The 20,861-nt window shown below is 41.7% G+C and overlaps 1 protein-coding gene across 1 annotated transcript in view; it reads right to left on the bottom strand.

The window, feature by feature from the left end:
- SELENOO (selenoprotein O) overlaps window positions 1-20,861 on the bottom strand; it is an 857,804-nt gene that overhangs the window by 38,309 nt on the left and 798,634 nt on the right. Inside the window, exon 8 of the mRNA XM_044088791.1 lies at window positions 15,810-15,966. Coding sequence (XP_043944726.1) covers window positions 15,810-15,966 — 157 coding nt within the window. The remainder of the gene's footprint in view (window positions 1-15,809; window positions 15,967-20,861) is intronic.

Below are 20,861 nucleotides of genomic sequence, written 5' to 3'. Positions count from 1 at the left end.
GAAGAAAACCAGCAACTCAGAAATTAGTGAAAAAAATGTGGGATTACAAAGCATCAATCATGTCTGTGAAATATGGTGGAACAACAAAAGTTAAAGTTATGTACTTATGATAATTTGGCATCTGTGTTGTCCATTTTCATTCTCACTGATGGGTTATGGATCCAACCCTCAAATCCGACTTACGCGCATTCTTACAGACTTGGATCTGAATCTTGATCTCCTCCCTCTATCTGTAATAATCTACATTAACCCCTACTCCTCATATCGAGTTTGCTGCCTTACTGCCCACTGGATAATACAGACAGGCTAGACAGAAGGAGGACTGGGACTCAAACCTGGAACATTTATGTTTCAAAGTCTTCCAGAGATCCTTCTAGGAGTGACAAGGCCAGGGGATGGCTGGGACGGAAGGTGAGGAAGAATGAAAATGGATAACACAGATGCCAGGTTATGGTAAGTACATAACTTTAAAATCTGAAGTTGTCCTTTTCTTTCTTCTCACTGATGGGTCAGAGTCCCCAGCTATGTGATTCTTGGGAGGCCCTCAAGGAAGGGTATGCTGGAGCACTGTCGACCCAAAGGAAGCCCTGTTTCTGGAGACAGTCTTCAACTTGTAATGGGTAACAAAGGTAGACCCAGGTGGCTGCAGTGCAAATATCATCAACTGACATTCTAGAGGAAAAGGTGGATGAAGTAGCCATGGATGTAGCTGAATGGGCTCTGGAAGGGTTAGGCAAATCCAAACCTTTTTGGGAATAAATCAATAAAATGCAGAGAGTAATCCATTTAGCCAGGGTAACTTTGGAAAATGGCTGACCTAGGTGGTTAGGTGAGAAGGATACAAATAGCTGGTCAGACTTCCTGTACTGCTTTGTTCTGTGAAGATAAAAATGAATTGTCTATGAACGTCCAGAAGGTGTAGCATATATTCTCCTTTACTGGTAAAGTTTGGAAAGAATACTGACGATTTGAATAGTTTTATTAATGTTAGTTTCAGTGGCCACATTAGGCATAAAGGAAGGGTTAGTGCATGGAGAAACCCTATCCTTATGGAAAACAATGTAAGGGGGTCTCTGTCTGATAAGGCCTGGAGTTCACAGATTCTTCTTACCAAAGTGATAGCCGCCAGAAATATAGTTTTGAAAGAAAAGGCTAAATACCACAATTGTTTGCTGGTTCAAAACATTTCTGTGTTAACCCAGGAAGGACCACTGTGAGGTCTCATGGAGGAGAGGAGTTTTCTAAGGGAGGTCTCAGGAGGAAGATTCCCTTCATAAATACTTTTCATTGCCTGGAAATTGAAAGAGAAGTGGAGGATTCATTTCCAGCTTGGGAACTGGATATGGCTGCTAGCTAAAGTTTAATAGTTGAGAAGCTAGCCCCTTCTTTAAAAAGATTACTGAGGCAAAAGTAGGATAGCACAGGAGCAGGTGCTGAAAAAGGGTAAATGTTCTCTTTAGAAGCCCATATAGAGAATAATTTCCAGTTGCTTTTACAGACTTTCTTAGTGAAAGGCTTCTGAGAGGCCAAGATGATGTCATGAACAGGCAGAGTGAGCCTGGCCATTGTAATATCAGTGGAATTGGAGAAACCATACGTTTAACTTCTGGGTGTGGAGACTGGGACAATGAAACTCTGTTGGGTGAGATATCCATGGAGGATATTTCAGGTGAGACCATAAGAATGGAAGCCATACCTATAGAGGCCAGAAGGGGGGCAATGCGGATGACTGTGCTCTTCAGCCTGCTTGGTTTCTGCAGACATTTGGGACTCTATGGGGAGCAGGGGGGTAGGCATAAAGGAGTCTCAGGGGCCAGTTGTGAACCAGAGCATCCCCTCGGTGACTCCCCTGTAGGAGGGATCAGAGTGAAGTACCTGCTGCACTTGTTGAGGGGAGAGGCAAAAAGGTCACAGCAAGGCTGTCCCCAATGGCTGAATATCATGTTCGCTACGGATTGACTGAAGGACCACTTGTGAGGAGTCATGATGGACCTACTGAGTCTGTCTGCCAGCTCGTTGGTTTTCCACGGTATGTGTGCTGCAGTTAGAAAATGGTCTGAAGAGATCGCCCATTCACAGACCCTCATGGCCTCTCTGCATAATGGGAGGAATGGGTTCCTCCTTGTTTGCTGATGTACCAGACTACTGAGGATATAAATAGCTCCAAGAGACAGAATGTCCTAAAAGGCTTGTAACGTTAGATGGACTGCTCTCATCTCGAGGACATTTATAGACATTTATATATGCCTTGGACCATCCTTTCCATGCAATGCCTCCCCACTCTAATTGGGAGGTGTCCATGGTCACTGTGGCCATTGGGGCAGGTAGAAAATAGTCTGCCCCAAAACAGGTTGTCTGACTGTATCCATCACCGAATATGACATTTACAAATTGGGGTGAGCTTGATGGGAACAGATAGAGGCTAGTAAAGAACAGACCACTAAAACGCCAGGATCAACTGAAGAATTTGCATGAAGAATCTTGCTAGAGGAACTAGAATAATGGCCGCTGACATAGATCCAAGAGCTTGCAACACTAATTTTGCTGGTGTGGACGGATGAGATAGCAAGAACCCACACCTGACTTCTCAGAGATGTGATGCGGTGAACAGGTAGTGAAGCCACTTGATTCATCGTATTCAGTTGAGTTACTATGAATTCTAGATTTTGTACAGGAGTCAGCTTGGATTTTGCAAGATTTACTGTAGTACCTAAGGAGTTAGAGATTTGAAGGAAGTAATCCCTGGCTGGTAAAAGTTGATGCCTTGTTGGGGCAGTGAGCAGTGAGCAGTGAATCGTCTAGATAAACACCAGGAATCCTTTGAGCCTCAGTTGAGCTGCTTCTACTGTCATACACTTGATGAACACCCAGTAGGCTGTGGTGAGCCCAAAGGGCAGTACTCTGAATTGGTAGTGATTGGCTCCCAGCCAAATGTGCAAGTGTCTCTTGCAGCATCTATTTTGATATGATAGTACGCATCCTGGAGATGTATAGATCGTATCCAATTGTCCTTGCACAGAAGAAGTAAGATGGACTGGACCATAACCATTCAGAACTTCGACTTTTTTACATACTGATTCAGGTTGTGTAGATCCAGAACTGGTCTCAAGTCTACTGTTTTCTTTGGCACTAAAAAGAAGTGGGAGTAAGTTCTAAATCCTATTTCTTCAGGTGGGACCTCCTGGATGACTCTCTTTTGTAACAGCTTTTGAAGCTGTTGAATTGCATACTCTCTCTGAATGGGCTGAATGTCGGGGAGTTTCTTCCTTGTGACAGGAAGTGGAAATGGAATGTAGTAACCTCTGGATATTATGGTTAGCACTCATGCGTTGTTTGTAAGATTTGTCCAGGCATTTAAGTACAGGGAAATATGACCCCATGACTGCCTCCAGATATGGACAGTTGAGCAGCACTTCAGAAGCACTGATACGGCCTGTCAGAGAAAGAATGTCTGAAGTTCTGGTTCTGTGGACCCCCTCTGCCTTTGGGGTGGTGTCTACCATTGAAACCTCTTCTTCTGTCTCTGGAGGAAGTGATCCCATGCGGATCATGAAAAGGCCTCTGAGAATTCTGGAACCAAGTTTTCTTCCCTTCTCGCTGGTTTCTAGAAAAGGTCCTCTGAGGTGTGGAAAACTTAATTCCCATGGCAGACAGGGACTTTCCTTCCTGTTCACTGTGGATAAGCGTATTTTTCACCGAAGGTCCAAACAGAGAGGATCCATTGAAGGGGGATTAAAAAAGGATGCCTTAAAAGGTTCTGCAAAGTTGCACAGCTTCATCCAGGCATGTTTCTTATATAAATTATATAGCTATACCTGAACCTTATGCTGTATGGGAGATCAACCTCATCGAAGAATTAGCAATAGGTGATAGAGTAGCCATTTGGGGAGAGACCTTCTTGAGGTCCTCCGCCAACATGGTCTCTGCAAGAGAGTTTGAGAGCTCCTTGATCAAATCTCTTTGTAAGCAGGTAAAGTGTGCCAAATAATTTAACAATCTCAGCATGAAAGTGGCTAAGGCGTAGATTCACTTTCCAAATCTGTTCATCAACCTGGACTCCCTGTTTGGTGGGTGGACAGAGAAGCTCTGCTCAGCTAGCTCCTTCTTAATAGCTGCTGCCACAACAGTGGCATCAAGAGGGATGCCTTTGTTCCAATGCACTCTGTCTGCTGGGGGAACTAGAAACATACCTTGACTATTGGAGATGAGCTCGACGATATCCGGTTCCTTCCAGGCCCGGCAAGAAACTAGGTCAACATATTTGTCCGCCACGGGAGTCACCTAAGATGTAGATGGGCCTGCCTCAAAAGCCTCCAAAAACACTGACTCCTCAGAAGGAGGAGGTTGGGAAGACCAACCATCTTTCTGTTTTAGGATATCCAGGATGTCTGCAAAGGACATGTCATCAGGTGGTGATTGAGGGGATGGCTCTCCCTCATCGAAGTCGGTGTCTTCAGTGAGAGACTCTATCTGGGAGTCTATGTGCCTCATCTTGCAAGTCTTCTTTGAGGTGCCCCCTCTGTAGGGTGTTTGGGGGCAGTATCAGAAGACTGTGTAAAACCCTGTACGGAATGAGTGTAGAGGCTTCCTAGGGTAGGCTGACCTAAAGGAGTAGGAATGATGGGCTCAGTGCTTGGCTGAGCAGGGGCACTTATGGCTCCAGCAGGGGACGGAGCTGGCAAGACCCCCCCCAATCTGGATCTGAGCCCTGAGGAATTTCTGCGGCATCCTGTCCATATCAGCCTCTGTCAAGCACCTACAGGATCTGAAAGAAGCTGAAAAACAGGTCTGGAATGTGGGGTTGGAGTTTGAAGCAATTTGGAGGGTACGGCAGGTGAAACATTGCTTCAGAACGAAGCTAAGAGATCTGCTCCTGACTGTCAAATTCAAGGGCCTAGGATCCGACTTCAGAGTCATTGGAGGAAGAGAACCACTGACTGAGATAACCTCCATCACATCTGAGGGAGCCAATGGATCCGAACAGGAGGTGGCACACTTTGGATCCGAAGGAGATGGAGCCGAAGTTTTGTGAAGAATGGAGAGGGCTCACTTTCTGGTTTCCTTGCAGTTGTTGCTCCGGAGGGGTTTTGAGATGAAGCTGGAAGCAACCCTTTCAAGATAAGTTTACTCTGCCAGTCAGAAAGGGCTCAAGGGTTGAAAGAAACACAAATTTCACACTGGGACTTAAGGTGTTCCGTTCCCAGGTAGATGCAATTCTTGTGGGCATATGAATTTGCGATTTTATGCCCTTTAGAAGTGCATCTCTTGAATCCAGTGAGCTTGTTTGACATTCTACTAAAGAAGAAAGAGCGTTCACTGTAACTGTAGAACCAGTCAAGCACATAGTAACCCAAAAGTTCAAAGCGAAATTTTATTTTCTCTATAGAGCACTGTAGAAAGCTTTAACTAAACAGAGAAGAAAGTGCCAACTGGCACAAGAAAAACACAGCATGGAGTTGAAGGGAAAAAATTCAACCATGATGCCTGCAAAAAAACTGGAAGACTTAGAGGGAGGAAGAGGAAAGTATTAAGTATTAAGATTTTAAACTACAGTAAGCATTAAGCAAAAAATAGAAAAATAAATCACCCACAACTTTCTCTTTAGCTCAAGATTCTGGAGAACTACATCCTGTTGCAATGGTGGCAAATGATATCTGAGGAGTAGGTGGTTAATATAGAGCATTATGGATAGAGGGAGGAGCTCGGGATTCGGATCCAAGTCTGTAAGGATGTGGCAGAGTCTGATCCGTAACTCATCAGTGAGGAAGAATGAAAAGAAAACAGATCCTGGAAATAACTTGTAGGGGACTCCAAAGCATATGCCCACTTCATGTCATTAATGTTTGGTTGAAAATTAAGGAGAAGTGAAGAAGAATTTATTTTATTTTATTTTATTTAACATTTGTTGACCGGGAATGTCCAACTAGGTTCCACAGAGCCTGTTTTCAGCGGAGGCCCGGGGAGAAACGCTCCAGATGCATGTCTTTGGAATGTGGGAGGAAACCGGAGTACCCGGAGGAAACCCACGCGAACACAGGGAGAACATGCAAACTCCACACAGAAGGCACCCCAGCCGAGAATCGAACTGGAGAACCTCTTGCTGTGAGGCGACAACATTAACCACTGCACCACTGTGCCGCCCAAGAAGGAAAGACTAGAAGTAAAACGGTTTTGTTCTTAACAATATGACTTTACTGCATATTATATAGTAAAGCTTTTTCAGTTATTTTTGTGTTTTTATAGGGATACTAAAGTAAACATGTGCCCTCTTTTTCTCTTCTTTCTTCTTATTCAGTTTTAAGAAATGTAGGCAATGCAATGTAGAAAGAGAACATAACCAGGACAAAAGGACACAATGTAAGTAAAGCTGCTATGCTTTTTCTTACCTGACTGAATTGTTTTATATATTTTCTGGCATTGTTTTTGTTTCTCATCTGTCCTGAAATTGATTACCCCCTATTTCTGAGGTGGAGTTTATAAAACTGGTCTAACAGTTTTTGTGTTATCTGACTGCTTCAAGGCTTGCCGATTTAAAAATAGTTTCTGTTTGTAAATTCCTGCATACACTGTTGGAAACTCTTGGTGTCTGGCTGGTGTGTGATTCTCAAACAATCTGGAAATATACTGCTGATTGAGAAGTATATTTCTTGGTATTTTAACCTTTCAGAGTTCTGCATTGTCTTAATTTTGCCTGACTGAATTGTTTTATATATTTTCTGGCATTGTTTTCTGTTTCTCATCTGTCCTGAAACTGGTTTTCCCCTCCCCCAACCATACCCTATTCTTGTGGTGGTGTTATAGTTGGTGGCTTTGCAGTTGCCCGCCCCCACTGTAAATTTGATCTGGGACACCCCTCCCAGTCTGGTGTTCACTCTACTTAATACAGAGAACATCTGAGAAGGCCAACCCACTTAGGCTCTTAATCTTGAATTTTTCTTATTTTTTTTTCTGCTCCTTCTTCCTCCTCTGTCCTTGCACTTTACCTACAAAAATGCACTTTATTTTGCTTATGCATCTTCTTAAAAGTACTCAGTTGCATTTATTCTGCTCCATTTATTACAGCCTGGTAGTAGCCTGATTAAATTGTAACTGTTATTCTAAGCCTTTTGGTTTAAGCACATGAGCTCCAGACCAGTTGTTTTACATTAAGAGGGTTTGTTGTCTGCACGGTTGTGTTAGGACAGGTAGCTTACATCCTTCTAAGTTGGGAATTGCTGACTGAAAGCTCAGTGTCTGTTATTCTAAAAGTGTATTAGTTCTGGTTACAGCACTTGGGCTTCAGGCCAGTTATTTTTCATTAAGAAGGTTTGTGATCTGCACTCTTATGGGAGGAGAGGTTAGATTCTGCCCTTCTGAGCTGGGAATTTCTGGTTAAAGGCTTATTGTGCCTGCTTATTTGAACTGTTTCTTTCTGAAATTGGTGCGCCTTGTTTGCTGTAGCATAGACTAGATTCAGACATCCTGAATCTGTCTTTGTTTGTATAACTTAAGCACTAATCCAGGCGATCTTTTTTGGAGAAGGTTTCCCTGCACCCTAGTGGCAGGAGTGTCAGTTAGAACGTGTCTGATTGAAGACTGTTGGAACAGGGCTCAGTTTTAAGCTTTTTTACTGGTTAAATGGGTAATTTGTTTAAATCAGTGTGCTTGTTTTCTATTGTTATATAAAAAAATGCACTTTATTCATCTGATTTTACTGTATTTGTGTTTCTTCCTACTTTATTACTTTATTTTGCTGCTTGCTCTTAAAAGTACTTAACTGCATTTATTTTGCTGCATTTATTACTGCTTGTTAGTAGCCTGATTAAATTGTAACTGTTATTCTAAGCCTTTGCTTGACGCACTTGGGCTTCAGACCAGTTGTTTTACATTAAGAAGGCTTGTGGTCTGCACTGTTGTGGCAGGACAGGTAGCGTGCATCCTTCTAAGTTGGGAGTTGCTGATTGAAGGCTTAGTGTCTGTTATTCTAAAAGTGTATTAGTTCTGGTTTAAACACTTGGGCTTCGGGCCAGTTATTTTACATTAAGAATGAGTGGTCTGCACTCTTGTGGGAGGAAAGGGTAGATTCTGCCCTTCTGAGCTGGGAGTCTCTGGTTAAAGGCTTATTGTGCCTGCTTATTTGAATTGTTTCTTTCTGAAATTGGTATGCCTTGTTTGCTGTAGCATAGACTAAATTCAGATCTGCTGAATCTAGCTTTGGTTGTATAACTTCAGCACTAATCCAGAGCATCTTTTTTTGGAGAAGTTTCCTCTGCACCCTAGTGGCAGGAGTGTGCAGTTAGAACTTGTCTAATTGAAGACTGCTGGAACAGGGCTCAGTTTTTAGCTTTTTATTGGTTAATTGGTTAATTTGTTTAAATCAGTTTGCTCAATTACTACTGTTTTATATATATATATATATATATATATATATATATATATATATATATACACTTTATGCATCGCCACTTAGCTAGGGTAAAACTATTCCTGGTGCTATAAAGTCTAGCCAGTTTTTTTAGTTTTAGCACTCAAATCTGTTTCTTTGAGCTCAGCACTTGTTCAGAACTTATAAGCACTAAATAAGCTACAAATTACTACAGCACTCAACTTTCCTCACTTGTCTAAAGGAAAATAGTTTTTAGTACTTAATAAATAAGCACCTATCCAAGCATGTCTAAGGGTCAGTTCCCGGTGTTTTCTCCTGTCTACCTGATGAATCTGGGCATCTTGGGGCAATGCAGCAATTGTCTCATGTACACAGACAACCCTCTCCTCCTACCACCCAACACTACAACCTGTGAGAGATGCACTTATATAGCCAAACTGGAAGCAAAGCACTCTTCACCCAAGACTGTACTAGAAAGTCAAGAGGAGAAGGTAAACACTTGCACCACACCACACTCATCACATTGTCCCTCAAAACCTACACCACCAAAACAGACACATAGAAACACAAAACACACACCTACATTCGCGGAGGCTCTCAATAAAATTCTGCTCAAGCAACAGAGACCTCCAAAGCAGAAACACAAGCAACCTCCACCCCCTCAACACAACCCAAATGACACACAACCCACAAACTCAGTGTGCCACTCAACCACAGCCCATAAGGCATAACAATGTACCCAACACTCTAGTCATAGGTGACTCTATAGACAGGCACACTGATGTTCCACTCACCAGGCTAAACAAGGAGAAAGTTACTGTCAACTGCCTGTCGGGTGCCAGGATCTGCCACACAACCCACACACTTAGGTCACTCCACAACAAGTATAAATATGACTCTGTCATTGTCCATGTTGGTGTGAATGACCTGTGACGTACCTCCCTGGACTACATGAAAAGAGACATGGAGGAGCTGTCCGATCTTGTAGTTCAGGCAGATATGACCCTAGCCCTGAGTAGCATCCTGCCATCACCCAGAAAGATACCACAGTACAAGGACAAAATGATTGACTACAACAATTGCCTAAGATTCTGGTGTCATTCTAAGGGGATCCAGTATCTGTCTGCCTGGGATGACATGATCAACAAACCACAATACTTTGCCAGAGATGGTCTGCACCTGTCGCCCTTGGGATTCCAGATACTGGCTAAGGCTCCTGCCACCCCTATAGTGCCTTTTTTAGGCAAGGTTGAAATGACAAATTCACCACCGTAACAGGTACAAGCAAGGAAAATCTGAGGGTAATGATGCTCAATGCTAGAAGTCTAAACCTCAAAATGCATTCACTTGAGGCACTCCTTAAAATGGAGAACATCAACATCTGCGCAGTGACAGAGACCTGGTTCAAGGCTCCAGAGAGCACCCCTGCATTACCAGGCTATAATTCATACCACACCTTTTGGCCATCTAACCTGGACTGAAACACTAAAGGCGGAGGCATGTCCATATTCATTAAAGATATCCACACCTCCAGGCTAGTTGCACAGCATAAAGCATCCGAGATTATCCAAGTGCAACTAACTTGGGGCAAGACCGCAATCCAAATTGTAACTTGCTATACAGCCTCCACCATGCCCCAGGAGTCCCACTCCTCATTTTTTCATTACACTGGAAAATATTATGGTACAACCCAACACCCTCATAATGGGCGATTTCAACTACCCCACCATTAACTGGGAAAACTACTCATGTACCAACTCTTTTCCTCAACGTTTTCTGGAATTCATAAATTCCAATGCCTTGGATCAACTTATCCACACCCCCCAACAGGGGCAGCAATATCCTAGACCTGGTCATTACCAACATGGGCGACCGGTGTTCCACACCACAGGTCAATTCCTCGTTGGTCAGATCCGACCACAAGCTAATCATCCTAGACATTCACATCCCGCCCCTACCCCCCATTAGGGAAACCACCATAAAGAATTTCTCCAAAGCCAACTTCACGCTTCTTAAGACAAAAGTGGCCAACTTCACGACACCCATGCATAGAGGTACGACTGCTGAATCCTATACAAATGCACTTTATAAGATCGTGCTATCCCTAACAGAACCAAGATGCTTTCCTCCACAAAAAGGACGCCAATCTGGTGGTCCCCTGCCATAAACAAACTCTACAACAGAAGAAAGAAACTGTTGCAAAAAAGAGTAAAAATCCCATGACTGGATGAACTCCTTGGTCAGCCTCAGTAAGAAGCTGAGATCCCTCAAAGTCCTCCAAAGCTAGTGACGAAAACAAAATTGCCACTGATTCTAAAGACAACCACAAAGCATTCTATAGCTATGTCAAGAATATCAATGGCAACACTCAGATCTGCTCTGAGTTACAGCACAATGGCACTAAATATACAGACCCAACTGATATTGCCAACATCCTGGCAGATAGGTTCAGTACTAACTTTACCCCTCTCTCACCCCCTAAAGGGCCCATCTCTATACCAGAAAAATGCAAAGTTCTTGTAATCACGGCTGCACAGGTAAAAACCACACTCTCCGAAGCCAGGAGCACAGCATCCATGGGACCTGACAACATCCCAGGCTGTTTTCTACTCAAACTACAGAATGAACTGGCACCCCACCTGAGCACCATGTTTAATCATAGCCTCACCTCAGGCTTTATGCCCACTGAATGGTGGACAGCAACTGTTATCACACTCCACAAAGGGGGAGCCACCATGGACCCTGGGAACTACCGCCCCATTAGCCTAACGAGCCTGGTCTGCAAGGCCATGGAACGTATCATCATGGAACTTATAAACAAAGACATTGGTGATCTCCAAACTCTGGACCCCACCCAGTTCAGGTTTGTAAAAGGCAGATCATGTCTCCTAAACCTGACAGACTTCTTTGAAGCAGGCACCAAAGCTGTAGACAAGGGTAACGTGGTTCACACAGCCTATCTAGATCTTGCCAAGGCTTTTGACACCATCCCCCACTCTGGAATTATAGACAAACTCACTAAACTGGGTATAAATCCCTATGCCACAAGATGGGTTGCCAACTGGCTCACTGACAGAACCCACACTGTGGAAGTAGCAGATCCCAAATCTGACTTCAGACCAGTGACAAGTGAAGTACCACAGGGTTCAGTCCTGGGTCCTCTCCTGTTTTGTATCTACTTTTCTAAAGTACAGGTTGACACAGAAGGTCTTTGGCTAATGAAGTCCGCAGATGACTGCAAACTATGAGCCATAATCGAAACTCCTAACGATGTGGACATCCTACATAAGGGCCTCATTGAGACAGATGCCTGGTGTCAAAGCCATGTCCTCAAGCTCAATGCCAACAAGTGCACTGTCATCCCCTTTGGTACAAACTCTGCACTCATGAGCTACCACATAGGTGATAGTCTACTTAACACCAAAATTGTGATAAGAGACCTTGGGACACAGGTGGACAGTAGTCTCTCCTTTGATAATCACATCACCACAGTAGTCAGGAAATCCTTCTACATGGCACACCTCATCACAAAAGGTTTCTCATCCATGAAAAAAAGGTCATTATTCCCCTCTAATAGTCACTCATTTGACCCACTATAGAGTACAGCGCCCTTTTTGGTATGTACCTTACAAGACATCTGCAACAACTGGAAAGGCCGCAGGAATACTTCACAAAGAGGATGACTGGTCTCAAACAGATGCCCTACACAGACAGTCTCAAAAAACTCCAGCTTTACTCCATAGCATATCGCCTACTCAGAGGCAATCTCTGCCTAACATACAAAGCTATGTCAAACCCAGAGCTGTTGGACATGCTCCACTTAAAGAAATCCCAATCCCTCCGAGCTACACGCTCTAGGGACCTAAACCTTGTCACCACAATAAACAGAACATGCTGGAAGGATAGATTCATGCCCCAGAGTCTTCCCATACTCTGGAACAAACTACCTATCTATATCAAACAAAGCTCATCATTAGCACTCTTCAAGAAAAATCTTGACGATTGGATGGGAAATAGGAAATTCACCCCAGGGATCACCTCTGGTGCTCTGCTCGACAGGGGCACAGGAAAATAATTTTCTTGGGTGGCAAAAGCCAGGGTACCTTTTTGGCTAGGCTTATATAGGCCCTAGGGCCAATAGCCTAGTACCTACCTATGAACCTTTGCATAGGGGAATGACTGGATTAAGGCCCTTGGCTTGCTCTAACAAGTTATAAGTTAAAGCAAGTAAATAAAAGAATACTGAATGTAATCAAAAGTTTTCCTTTAGCAAATAAATGTTTACAGTGTCACACGAGAAGCTTGTATCTGAAGGCAACTGTGTATCTGGTTCTATGGAGCCAAGCTAATAAGGGCACTTTTTATCTCAATGGCTAAAAGATAATATGTTCTGCTGAAAGCATTCAAGTTTTCTACATTTGGGAGCGGAATAAAGATAAGACAAAAACAGACAGCACTTAAAGTAGAACCACAGGATGTGCCTCGTGTCTTAGCATGGATACCCTTCATTACAGGTCAAGTAAAGCCTGTGAGTGTAGCTGTCAATCCAGGACAAGTGTTCCTATTAGGAGGGTTAAACTTCATTACTTGAAAATGTACATAGTTTTGTGTTAATAGGTTATGTGGGTGTTTGTTTTTTGTTGGTGTTTGAGGATTTTCATTAAAATAAAATGTTTTGTAAGATGTGACACATGTTCAAATGGACATGACAAGAAACAACTGTATAAAAGATCAACCTGCCAAACAGTGTTTGCATGTAACAAAAAACAGATAATTAAAAAAGTAGGAGGGAATAATAAGCTATTGTCCTAATGGCAACACTATCTATATTATCTTTTAATGTGAATGGTCTCACAGGTATATATAAAAAAGAAAGAGAAGTGAACTAAATTAGAAAATACATAGTGCAAATAGCTATGCTAATGAAGACACATTTGGAAAGAACGGAGTATGTGAATTTGATAAGGAAAGTATTTCAGGATGATTATTCGCAGAATATCTGGGACAAAGTAAAAGGGGAGTACATATATTAATTGCTAGAGGAGATCCAATAGTGATAGAAGACAAAAAAAGATAGCAGTAGACTTGAAGTAGCAAGGGGCTACTGGGAAGGGAGGAGGATTACGCTGACCTGTACTTATATTCTAACTAAAACTACTATAATTGAGCTTAAGAAAATTCTAGGGGAAATAATCAGCTTTCAGCAAGGAATATTACCTATAGGTGGTGACTGTAATTTGCAACAGTGAGGCTTGTATCTGGGGTCTAGAATGGAAAACATAACAAAAGAGGGTAGATGTTTGAAGACATTTATAAAAATAGTTGGTATGAAAGATGCAAATTCAGTAGTAGGAGCTTGGACAGAATTTACATATTTACAAATTTTAATATCATATTTAATATATATATATATATATATATATATATATAATATTATAATTTTACATATTTACAAGGTACAAAAACTGGGTTGGGCTAGGCTAGACAGAAATTATTTTCACAGGAGCATGTGCATTTAACTGAAAGTTTAGATAGACATACAATAACTATTTCAGATCATGAACCAAAAATAACTAATATAAAAATGTGGGGTAATGAAATAAAAATGAGACACTGGCATTTCCCTCTGCATCTGTTAAACAGAGAGGAATTTAAGGAATGGGTAGGGGCAATTATTCCCAAGTTATCAGGGAAGGGAGAAATTTATTTTCAGAAAATATAGTTACGGAGTGGAATAAAATGAAAGTGGAATTTAAAAATAGGGTAGAAATAAAAGAAAAAGACATAGATAAGAAGTAACAAGAATTAATTAGAGGAAATGACAAAGATTAAAGTATTGCAGAATAGAGGGAATCTCACAGAACAAGAAGAGGCAAAACTGCAGTGCGCTAAAGAGAAAATAAGGGGTTTACACCTCCATGTTATGCATGAATTTAGAAAGACATCTGTTAAGCACTGTTTTTTGATAATTACTGCAGAGCACAACATCTTTTATCATAATGGTTCAGGCAACTGAAAGTAGAAAGAGTTGTTGTCCAGCTAAAGGAGCCTATAAAAGGAAAATAACTAGAGGTCCTGTAGAGATATTAGAAATATTTTAGAAATTTTATGAAAATCTGTATAAAGCAGAGACATGGAATTCAGAAAAAGGTACAAATGGAAATGTTTGTGGAAGAATTAAATATGCCAAGGTTAGAGGCACAGGAGGCTCAATTACTAGCAGTTAGAATAGGAGGAGATGAGATAAAAATGGTGATGTATAAGTAATGTACAGGAAAGTCGCCAGGAATAGATGGAATTCCTGTGGAAGTCTGGAAACTAGGAGGGAAAAACTGATAAAGATCTGGAAGGTTTCAACAGTATTTTAAGAGGAGGAGAAGTACCAACATCCTGGAAGAAAGCAGTGGTAGCTGTAATACCTAAAGAGGGTAAATATCCATCAGATCCAATTTCATACAGGCCCATTTCAATACTAAACCATGATTATAAAGTGTTCATGTCTATAATCGCTAAAAGAATGGCAAAAGTGATGCCAAAATTGATAGATATGGATCAGTGTGGTTTTGTGGAGGGGAGGCAAACATTTGATAATATTAACAGAACAATGATGATCCAGAGGGGAGTGGGTCTTGATGCAGAGGAAGCATTTAACAGAGCAGACTATTTTGAGAGTAGGGCAATGGAAGCATTTCCATTTCCTGACAAAATAATAAGGTTAATTAGGAGAATATATGAGGGATCGGAGGTGATAAAGCGCTTGTGGGGGGATATTCCTTTCTTATAAGTTCTGCTTAAAGTCTGGAACAAGGCAGAGGTCTCCTCTTTCCCCTTTGTTATTTGTGTTACATTTGGAACCGTTAGCAAAGACAATAAGAGATTCAGAAATTTGAGCATGTAATTGGCATGGTAATCAAGAAAAGTTGGCTTTATTTGCAGATGATATTTTCTACTTGATAAACCTAGAAAAGAACATTTCAGTGTTGTGGAACATCCTGAGACAGTTTCAAGCCTTTTAGGCTGTAAACTATATACCCCCACATGAACTGGTTCATCAATATCTATATTTCTGGAATATGATAAAATGAGGCACTTAGGAGTATGTAGTTTGGAGGAGGGATGTTTAACTGAAGAGGGGTCTTGATCAATTTATGTAATGTTGGATTGATGATAATTGTATAAAGGCATGTATGTAATGTATAATGTCTGTAAATGTGAATATGTTAACATGGTTTGTTTTCTTTTATATAAATGTATGTTTGCCTACGTCTTAAGTGATAATTCAACAACACTATTAAAAAAAGATACTGAGAGAAGAAAGCACATGTAAAGTCAACTAAAAACAAAAACAAAAATAGTTTGGAGCATCATTCTTTAGGGATGAGGTACACTGAACATTAGTAAATACTTTGCCTTTTCTCTTTTCTTACAACACAAATTATAATACCTCTGAAAAATCTCCATTCTCTGCTACTTCAATGGCATTCTGGGCGATGTAGTTCCTCAAGATAAACTTTGGGTTGTTGGAGTTCATCAAAGTGATCCTCTGGGAATTTAATGCATTTAAGTCTGGAACACCCTCTGTTTCTTTTGCTAAACGGGACCTGAAAACAGAACACAGTAAGATGTAGTAGCTGTACACTTTACATATAAATATTCATTTGCTACATAATGTACTTTGGATTGTTAATATCCTAGATAACAAGCCTGCTAACTACAGCTTTTTCAAATATCAGGACTGGGTATGTCTACTGCCTGTGTGTGTTTATACCTCTCCACTGTACAGATTTTCGCAGAATGTCCAGATTTTTGTCTCATATTTTGGTCCATTTTTCATAAAATGGTTGTTTTCTTGCAAATTAATGGCAGATCATTAAAGATTGAAGTTAAAAAATAATGACAGATATTTTGAGTTTCAGACTTCCTACCCTTCAAAAAAATTCATGCTAATGCAAAACCTGTTATTCTATCAACTTTCTAAGTTTGTAACAGCAATATATAAAAATTGTCCCTATTTTGGACCTTTGTCCCACTTTTATTTATGGCTTTGTCCAGATTTCTTGTTTTAAGAAGAAAGGTATGGTCATTTCACCAATTCTTACTCTGTAGCACACATACAAACCTAAATATTAACTGAAATTACTCTGAACATATAAAAAGTTAGTTAAGGGACTCTGCCTTACTGTACTAATAGAATGGAACTAGTTACCTCCTAATTTCCATCTATTTTACTCAACAACCTAGTTTTGTAAGCTGTAAAAATTTCAGCTGCCTATCTACCTGTAATTCTCACAAATGCTACTTAAAACAAGTGTGTCTTCTGACTACATGAAATACAATTTACTGTTAACACAGTGTCTAACCTCAGTGTTCATATGGCTTTTGATGTTATTTAAAAATGAGGTACAGACAATATCTTGCTTACCTCTCTAATGATAGTCCATCTAAGGAACTAGCTTCCTGTTGTCTGCTTGCAAGCTTCCTCCATATATACCACAATAACTGTCAATTACTGTCTTGATATTGAGCTAATACAGGTAAATTCCCAATGAACATGTCAGAACTTCCCATTCACAAGACATACTTAAAAGCACATACATATTTTAGCAAAGCTACACATTACAAGTCCCACCTCCCATAAAATGATGGGTTCTGGGCTTGATACGACTGGATGTTGGAAATGGATAAACCAATGGATATTCTGGATGGCTAGTCCAGATAACAGTCACTGTAAACTGGGACAGTACTCAATGGCAGAACTTACCATCCTCGTCTGTCTGCTGCTTATTTAGGCACTGCAGAGGGGCATGCTCAGTTACTGAGGTAAAACTCCTGCCCATTAACCTGTATTTCCAGGCACTGAAGACTTGCTCAGTTACTGAGGTAAAACTCCTGCCCATTAACCTGTTATTTCCAGGCACTGAGGACCTGCTCAGTTACAGAGGTAAAACTCTTGCCCACTAACCTGCATTTCCAGGCACTGAAGACCTGCTCAGTTAAGGAGGTAAAACTCCTGCCCACTAACCTGTATTTCCAGGCACTGAAGACCTGCTCAGTTACTGAGGTAAAACCCTTGCCCATTAACCTGTATTTCCAGGCACTGAAGACCTGCTCAGTTACTGAGGTAAAATACTTGCCCATTAACCTGTATTTCCCAGCACTGAAGACCCACTTTTGCTCGACATTCTCTTTCAAGAGTACAGCATCTTTCTGCATTGCACAACATGCTGATACAGCACACAGGAATGTCTTGGGATAGCACTGTCCTTAAACTTACTTCTGATCCATTACTATATGGATCATAGGAGATTGCTAGACTATCAACAGAGACGTCATTTCAAGCCCTCTCATTTCATCCCAATGTAAAACCACAGAAATGTTAGTTAATACCCAAGACTGCATTTAGTAATGGCTGCCCATGACCAGGAGGGTTGTGTGTGCTATACCTGGTAAGAATTTACAGTGCCCCATCCACTCATCCAGGTTCCTTTTGAACAGTGTCATGGAGGTGCTATGCTTCACATGACTAGGTAGCCTATTCCAAAGATGAAGCAGTTGTTGGGAAATATATCTGTCCCTCCAGAATGTCCTATATAAGTCACAGGCCATATTTAGGTCCCTGGAATGGGTGGCCCTAGTCCTGTCTGATTTATGGATGTGCAGCAAGTCCATTAGGTTTGGGTCTGAGATTGCTCTGTAAGCCAGGCATAAGTCTCCCTTAAGAAGTCCATATGATACAGAGTGGTCTGTGTAAGGCACGTGCTGGAGTCCCTTGATGTTCTTTGTTATAAACCTCTGAGGTCTCTCCAGTTGCTGCAGGTTCTTTGTATGGTAGATGCTGAACGAGACATTAAACTCAGTCATGGTCCAGATTAGTGCAGAGTACTGAGGGTTTACAACCGCCTTTGCTCTTGAGGCAATGCCTTTAATAATCAAGTATGCTACATAAAAAGCCTTCCTTACAATAGACACATGGTGATTGAAGTTAAGGTCACGGTCAACTTGTGATCCCAAGTTCCTTACCACTTCATGGGTATTTAGGATATTGTTGATTTGATAGTGTGAAGGGACACTGTTTGTGCTGAAGGGAATGATGATACATTTCTTTGCATTCAGTTTGAGACCGTGACTAAGACACCAGTCGTTGGTCTACATACGACCCTCCTGGAGTATAGTGACAACATTTGGGGATTCAATAATTGCATCCAATTTGCAGTCGTCTGAAAACTTGGTCAGCCACAACCCCTTTGTTTTCACCTGAATTTCTGAGAAGTATATACCAAACAGTAGCGGGCCCAGCACTGACCCCTGTGGCACCACTGCTGGTAACAGGTCTGCATCTGTATCATATAGACTTCTTAAGAGAGACTTATGCCTGGCTTACAGAGCAATCTCGGATCGAAACCTAATGAACTTCCTGCACATCCATAAACAGGTTAATGTGGAGTCGCCCACTTTGATAGTGTGTGTCTGGTTTGTCAGCCAGTTAACAACTCATCTTACAACGAAGGGGTTTACATTCAGCTTGCTAAGTTTATTGGTAATGCCCGAATGCGGGATTGTGTTGAAAGCCTTTGCCAAGTCAAGGTATGCTGGGTGCACAGATTTGCCCTCATCAATGGCCCTGGTCACATTTTTGAAAAAATCCACCAGATTTAACAGGCAAGGCCCATAATGATATCCCTCAGACATGGGCATCCTACAGAAGGGCCTCGCTGAGACAGATGCCGGGTGTCAGAGCCATGGCCTCAAGCTCAATGCCAAAAAGTGCAGTGTCATCCCCTTTGGTAAAAACTCTGCACCCATGAACTACTACATAGGCAGCAATCTACTTAACACCGAATGTGTGATAAGAGACCTTGGACCCAGGTGGACAGTAGTCTCTCCTTTGATAGTCACATCGCCACAGTAGTCAGGAAGTCCTACGTGGCACACATCATAAAAGGGTTCTCATCCAGGAAAAAAGAGGTCATTGTTCCCCTCTAATCGACACTCGTTAGACCCATTATAGAGTACAATGCCCCTTTTGGAATGTACCTCACAAGACATCTGCAGCAGCTGGAAAGGCCAAAGAAGTACCTCACAAAGAGGATTACTGGCCTCAAACAAATGCCCTTTACTGACCGCCTCAAAAAACTCCAGCTTTACTTTGTAGCATATCGCCTACTCCGAGGTGATCTCTGCCTAACATATAAAGCCATGTCAAACCCAGAGCTGTTGGACATGCTACACCTAAAGAAATCCCAATCCCTCCAAGCTACACGCTCTAGGGACCTAAACCTCATCACCACAATAAACAGGACATGCTGGATGGATAGATTCCTGTCCCAGAGACTTCCCATACTCTGGAACAGGCTACACATCTATGTCAAGCAAAGTTCTTCATTAGCACTCTTCAAAAAAAAATCTTGATGAGTGGATGGGAAATAGGAAATACACCCCGGGGATCACTTCTGTGTCTCTGTTTGACAGTGGCACAGGAAAATAACTTTCTTGGGTGGCGTAAGCCAGGGAATCTTGTTGGCTAGGCTTACGTAGGCCCTTGGGCCGATAGCCTAGTACCTACCTATGAACCTATGTTATGTTCCATGACCTTACAGATGAGGCTAGTCAGGCTTATGGGTCTGTAATTCCCTGGGTCTGTTGCTAGGCCATCTTTGTGGAGGGGAATAACTGTTGCTGTTCTCCATTCCACAGGAACAAATCCTGTGGTTACACTATGATTGAAAAGGGTACTTAATGGTGATGCTAGTTCATGTTTTAGCCTGTTTAGAAGACACCCTGGGATGCTGTCTGATCCCATAGAGGCTGTGATTTTTTTTGTCTTGGACAAGGCTTTGATAATCTGTTCTTCAGATATGTAGGGTGGGGGAAGTTTGCGACAAGGTTTGTGATAGTTTTGAAGGAGATAGGGGAGTAAAATTTTTCCCAAACCTATCCGCTAGCAGGTTTGCTATCTGTGTGGGGTCAGTGTGTGTGTGATATTGTTGGTCACTAGTGCTGCACATGCTTGGTCCTATCATTTAGGCTACGTACGTAGCTGTAAAAGGCCGTATGGTTATTCTTGGCTATGCTAGCTAAGTTTTTTTCAAAGAAGCCCTTACAGGAATCGGCAAGTTGTCTTATTTGCCTGCTGAGGCTGAGAAGGATTTATTTATTTCAGTTTGATGACCGGGGAAGTCCACTGGGCCAAGAAAAGCCCATTTTCAGTGGAGGCTCGAGGAAGAAAAGCTCCAAGAAAAAAAATTGATACAGAATTTACATGTCATAAGATAACCATAATTATCAAGAAATATACAGCACATTAAATATAAAACATATAGTCTTTGAACACAGTAAGTTCGGTATACATTGAGGATTGAAAAATAAGCATTCCAGTACTTGAAACAGTAGTACATCTTCCCACGGTATGGGTACGGGATACAAGTGGTGAATACATGGAGATGAGAAAGAGAGAGGGTTAAAGGGCTGCTTAAGTTGGGGAGCGACAAGGGCATTC

The sequence above is a fragment of the Protopterus annectens genome, chromosome 11.part0 (assembly GCF_019279795.1).
Source record: "Protopterus annectens isolate FY-2018-M chromosome 11.part0, PAN1.0, whole genome shotgun sequence".
Taxonomy (NCBI): Eukaryota; Metazoa; Chordata; order Ceratodontiformes; family Protopteridae; genus Protopterus; species Protopterus annectens.
Note: the sequence above shows the minus strand (reverse complement) of the source record. Positions and strands in the feature narration are given on the sequence as shown.